At 43.6% G+C, this 6,000-nt stretch overlaps 1 protein-coding gene across 1 annotated transcript; it reads left to right on the top strand.

Annotated features, from left to right (window-relative positions):
- The first annotated feature begins 1,062 nt into the window (after positions 1 to 1,062).
- On the top strand, positions 1,063 to 5,691 carry nefma (neurofilament medium chain a). Its single transcript, XM_041969122.1, has 3 exons — positions 1,063 to 2,349; positions 3,100 to 3,224; positions 3,317 to 5,691. The coding sequence occupies exons 1-3, from the start codon at positions 1,291 to 1,293 to the stop codon at positions 4,764 to 4,766; spliced, it is 2,634 nt and encodes an 877-aa protein (XP_041825056.1). The 5' UTR covers positions 1,063 to 1,290; the 3' UTR covers positions 4,767 to 5,691.
- The last annotated feature ends 309 nt before the right edge of the window (positions 5,692 to 6,000 follow it).

Here is a 6,000-nt window from a genome sequence, read left to right as displayed (position 1 = left end):
AAATCTGGCAAGAAGATAAATATACAGCTTTGCAGCTGATAACCAAAAGCCAAAATATACTTATATACTCTACAAAATATGTTCCTAATATTTTTGAGGTGTATATTATAAGTGGCCCTTTGTAGGTACTGATAATTTTCAGGATATTAATTGTCAAAATGATGAATACCTAACAGCCACGCAGTTGCTGGAACAGATTTTTATCCTACACCTCATTATTTTTTATTTGCCAGTTTGAATCAAATTGTTATTAAACAGCAACACAATCAGCATTAGTTTCAGTTTCAGATGATAAATTTGCCACCAATACAATTTTTTATCCACATTTGTAACTCAAACTGTTTATGTTCTGTATTACTCTGCCATAATGAGCCAAGAAGGAAAACTACCAACAATGTTAATGTAAATTCAATATCAAGTCATTAAAAAAGACTCAGTTATAAGATAAATGAGACAAGTGTGATGCATGTAGTGCCAGTACTTCTATTTTAGGTCACTATAGCATTTAATCACAAACAAACAAACAAACAAACAAACAAACAAATAAATAAATAAAACTAGAATATATCAATAAATATTATATTACTAACTGATTATTATGTTAACACCTGCTTTCCTCTTAGACTTGACAAAATAGAGACGACATACATTTATCTATGGATCAATCCGTGCAATTGTCTTATTTAGGAGACTTAAATTTCAAGATAAGCATAACAGTCTTCCTTTATTATAGACTTTGGGTCAGCAGTTTCCAGTAGAAACACAAAGGAGTGATGGAGTGAGCTTGCAATATTCGTAGCTGAAGGCAATAAATCGGCAGTAAAAATTGTCAATAATTAAAAAAAAATCTGCAATAAAATCAGCTGCCAGCAGCTAGTCGCTGTCCGTGGTGCTGAAATAATAATATCAAGTTAACATCCTGACTGATTGATTTTTTTTTTTCTTTCTTTCTTTTAATCTATTTTGTGTGTTTACTTTAAAGCCGACACCCATGCAGCTTCTACGACCCACGTGGTTCAGGCTGAACGGGACCTGGGACCATTAGCAGACAGCCTGAGGGGGATGCGCCCTCCCATCCGTTCCATCAATGGACGAAACTAAAATGCTTGGACTTGCCTTGTTAGCGACAGAACCTCAGATATATAAGGAGCAGACGGGGGAGGTCTCAGTCGCTGTGAAAGCCATACACCCCTCACCTGCGCGCACACACACATATACACCCCCACACGCCTCCACCTCCAGCACCGTCCCCATCATTCCTGCGCACATCCTCTAAGGTAGTCTGACCGGATGAGTTACCCGGTGGACACGATAGGAAGTCCCTTCAGGAGCGTTATGGATACTAGAACGTCAAGCTACGGCTACAGCCGCTCCAGCGGCACCCCCTCCAGCGGCTTTCGCTCCCAGTCGTGGTCCCGGGCAAGTCCCGGCTCCACCATGACCCCATCTTACAAGAGGAGCGTGAATGTACCGGTATCCAGAGCATACAGCTCTGCAGTGCTCAGCTCCGCCGACAGCGTTGATTATAGTCCAACTTCAATCCTTAACGGTGACTACAAGCGATCTAACGAGAAAGAGCAACTTCAAGGGCTTAATGACCGGTTTGCTGTTTACATTGACAAGGTGCACTACCTGGAGCAGCAGAACAAGCAGATCGAGGATGAGATCCAGGCACTGCGTCAGAAGCAGGTGTCGCGCTCCCAGCTGGACGACGTCTACGGCCAAGAGCTACAGGAGCTGCGCTCCGTACTGGAGCAAATCCACCATGACAAGGCGCAAATCCAGCTTGACACTGACCACATCGATGAGGACATCCAGCGGCTCAGGGACCGCTTTGAGGAAGAAGCTCGAATCCGAGAGGAGACAGAAGCCATAATCCGCGTCCTGAAGAAGGACACGAGCGACTCTGAGCTGCTGAAGTCCGAGTTGGAGAAGAAAGTTCAGTCTCTGCAGGATGAAATCGCCTTCATCCGCAACAACCACGAGGAAGAGGTGAGCGACCTCATCGCCCAGATTCAGGCGTCTCAGGTGACCGTGGAAAGGAAAGACCTCCAGAAGGCAGACATCACCGAAGCTCTTCGGGAGATCCGCTGTGAGCTGGAGGGTCACTCCAACCAAAACCTGCAGCAGGTAGAGAACTGGTTCATGTGCCGCTACACCAAGCTCACCGAGGCTGCAGAGCAGAATAAGGACGCCATAAAGTCCGCCCGGGATGAGATAGCTGACTACCGCCGCCAGCTGCAGTCTAAGACGGTGGAACTGGAGTCCGTCCGCGGGACAAGGGACTCACTGGAGAGGCAGCTGAATGATATCGAGGACCGCCACAACAGCGACCTGGCCAGCTTGCAGGTATGGAGACACCGCATATGTAACCGCGCAGCCGTGCGTAAAAAGTAAATTCCATTTATAAAAAAGAACATACTATTGTAATTTGTGACATGGAAATTTGTTAAACAAATGCGTATATTTTAAACTTAAACTTGTTTATTATGATAGTATTTCTTTAAATATAACCCAATTAAGTTTGTCTTGATGACGCAGTTTTTATTTGACAGACTTTTAACTAAAAATTTCCCCAATGACAGTAAACCCGGTAGCATTTTCGGCAAATAGCAGTTTTAATGGGCTTTTTGGTTATTTTAATCTTTACAATGATTGTTAGAATCACACAGGTACTCATCGCTGACTTTTCCTCTTTTCTTTACAAGCAGAGGACATTTCCAAATGTTAGGAAATGGTTAAGGTCGAGGCTACAGCATTTGGTCTGGCTCTCTTACCCTCTCTCTTGCTGAGTCAGAGGCATAGGTCGATGCCTTTATTGGCTCTGTCCTTGCATCACACCACTGAAATTTTGGGGTGGGGGTGGGGTGTATTGAACAAGTGTGGAGACTGCCCTTGAAACTGAGGCATTCTACACCTCTAGATTGCGTCAGAATAAATTAGAGCAGAAAAGAAGAGCTTTACTGCAGTAGTATGACAATAAGAAATTGTTGCCATACTGCTAAAAAAATCTAGAGATACTGAAAACTGAATCTGCATGAGTGACTAATTCTGTTGTACTTTATCAACCCTGTTTGTGTTTGCTGTGTGTTTCCTCAGGAGACAATCCACCAGCTGGATAATGAGCTCAAGAGCACCAAGTGGGAGATGGCTCGTCACCTTCGTGAGTATCAGGACCTGCTGAATGTCAAGATGGCCTTGGATATTGAGATTGCTGCATACAGGTATATTTTCAAAGCATCATGTGCAATTATTTTACAGGATTCTCTTGAGAGTGGGGTTTAAATGCACATGTATGTTTTCATTGTCCTACCAGGAAACTCTTGGAGGGTGAGGAGACTCACTTCAGCACTTTCCCTTATCGTCAGCCCGTGACCTCAACCAAATTCTCTAAACCTAAATCAGAGGTTTCCAAGCTTAAAGTGCAGCACAAGTTTGTGGAGGAGATCATCGAGGAGACAAGGGTAGAGGATGACAAGGCTGACATTGATGAGACCCTGGCTGAGATAGCACAAGACCTGTCTGCCTCCCCAGGAGAAGAAGGAGAGGAGGAAGAAGGAGAAGAGGGTGGTGAGGGAGAGGAAGAAGAGGGGGAAGAGGGAAAAGGAGATGAAGGAGGAGAGGAAGAGGAAGTCGTAGCTGCCACTGAAGCCAAAGTTAGTGCTAGTGCACCTAAGGATGATGAGGAAGATGAAAAGGACAATGATGAGGGTGAGGAGGGGGAAGGAAAAGGTGGGGAGGAGGGAGAGAAGGAAGAAGAAGGGGAGGCAGAGGATGAAGGAGATAAAGGGGGTGATGCAGAGGGAGGTGATGAAGAGGGTGAAGAAGGAGGAGAGGAGGAGGAAGTTGAGGAGACAGTGTTGAGCTCCAAAGCTCCAGAGTCTGAGGCCTCTCCTGAAAAAGAGAAGGCTGGGGACAAGGAGGGCAGCGGAGGAGAAGAGGAGGCTGGTGCTGAAGAGGAGGGTGGTGATCAAGATGAAGATGCTGGCAGTGAGAAAGCATCCAAAAGTGGAGATGAGAAAGAGGAGAAAGATGATTCAGATAAGGGCAAAAAGGAAGATGAGAAAAAGGTAAAAGATGACAAATCAGACAAACCTGTCACTAAGTCAGAAGCTTCAAAAACAGAAGCTAAAAAGCCTGAAACCAGCAAAGAAGAGGCTCCCAAAACAGAGGGATCGAAGCCCAGTTCCCCCAAATCTGGATCCCCAAAGCCTGCTTCCCCCAAGTCTGAATCCCCTAAACCTGAGTCTCCTAAAGCTGAATCTCCCAAGTCTGCTTCTCCAAAGTCTGAGTCTCCCAAAGAAGGCTCACCTAAGGCTGGATCCCCCAAACCTAGCTCTCCCAAAGCTGAGTCCCCAAAGAGTGAAACCACCAAGGCTGAAGCTCCTAAAGAAGACAAATCAGAGAAGAAGAGTGACTCAACAGAAGAGAAGAAGGTAGAAAAGAAGGATGTTGCCATGAACGGTGATGTAGACAAGAGCAGCCCAGAGGAAAAAGAGAAGAAAGAAGAGGGGAAAGATGATGTGATCGCTAACGGTGTAGACGAGAGTCCCGTGAAGGAAGATGGCAGCCAGAAAGTGGTGATCACCAAGACTGTGGAGACAATCACCACTGGAGAAGACGGGTCCAAGCACGTCACCAAGTCCATAACTGTGACAGAAACAGTGAAGGAGATGGAAGAGATGATGCAGGAGAAGCTGGTCTCCAGCAAGAAGACAGAGAAGCACTCCACTCAGTCCATCAAGCAGGTGACAGAGGGTGACTGAGCAGACCCCAGGCGGCTGGCAAAAGAGATGGGGAGAGGAGAAGGGGGGCCAAGAGGAGAAAACATGAAGCAATCAACCCAAAACTTACGTAACAAAGAAAATCATACAGCTAGAGCGATGTAATAAAGACAACCACTCTCAAAACAAACCATAGAGAAGGCTAAACTAAACGCTACAAAGTTCAAACATGCATGTTGAGTGAAAGCTTTAAACGGGCTTCGCTGCAGATGCAGCCAGGAGCAAGCGACTGAGACATTTTATCCTGTCTTTCTTTCTTTCTGCTGTTCACGGGGTAGCTCAGGGGTGGGAGGGAGGGGGTCTCTGCATGCTAGCTCAGAGGAGAGGATTACTTTCCTTTCTGTTATGTATGTTTGATAGGAATACACTGTATGAAGAGTAAATGTGTAAAAGGAATATATGGGTGGGTGGAAGAGTGAAAGAACTATTCTTAATGTTGAAAAGATTTTTGAGTTAAAGGGGAAGGGGGGTCAGACAGGAGGGAGGATCCTTGATGCAGAAGTGCACTCTACTGAAGAAGCCTTACTTGATGTGAAGATACCATCTGAGCCAAAAAAGCAACCAACAATAAATACAAAGCATACGGTGAAGAAAGAGACAGAGGAAAGCATTAAAAATGGTAACCATATACATCCCGTAACTGAAGCGGTTACAGCTTAACAAACCTGAAGAAACTCCTAGCCTTAAACATGCTTTTTACCAGTGTCTGTTATGTTTACCTGAGTGCAACTAAATAAAATATCTCTGTAAATGCATAGATACATGCATTCTTGTATGCATAGGATGGACTTGAATTTAATAACAGAAATAAATGAGGTGCTACTGTTTGCAGTCCCATGACTTTACTCATCATGAACAATTTCCCAGCAGCATTTGCTCAATAAATGTCACAATGAAGTTAAAAACATATTGTATGTTGTTTTTATTATTATTATTATTATTATTATTATTATATTCTTTGCATGCATCAGTTAATACATACAACTGCATTATTTTGAATAACTGAGGAATTATTGCTTCTAATTAAAAAGATAATTGTCAACAAAATCAGGAGCAGTCACCTATTATATGTTTTTCTACTATTATTATATTTTAAAACTAGGTACAATCTGATTAGATTTTTTTTATTCATCTGCTTATCTGTGAAATAATTATAAATTTTTTTATCTTCTTATTTTTATGCTACATTGATGTGTTGCTGGACTTTTCCACAAAG

The sequence above is a fragment of the Melanotaenia boesemani genome, chromosome 19 (assembly GCF_017639745.1).
Source record: "Melanotaenia boesemani isolate fMelBoe1 chromosome 19, fMelBoe1.pri, whole genome shotgun sequence".
In the NCBI taxonomy this organism is placed as follows: Eukaryota; Metazoa; Chordata; class Actinopteri; order Atheriniformes; family Melanotaeniidae; genus Melanotaenia; species Melanotaenia boesemani.
This window is presented reverse-complemented; position numbering and strand designations above follow the sequence as displayed.

Excerpts from the sequence above, each read along its gene's own strand:
- nefma (XM_041969122.1), top strand. The coding sequence starts at position 1,291 with ATGAGTTACCCGGTGGACACGATAGGAAGTCCCTTCAGGAGCGTTATG. Across the intron at positions 2,350-3,099 it reads GCGACCTGGCCAGCTTGCAG|GAGACAATCCACCAGCTGGA; the intron begins GTATGGAGACAC and ends GTGTTTCCTCAG. Across the intron at positions 3,225-3,316 it reads ATTGAGATTGCTGCATACAG|GAAACTCTTGGAGGGTGAGG; the intron begins GTATATTTTCAA and ends TTGTCCTACCAG.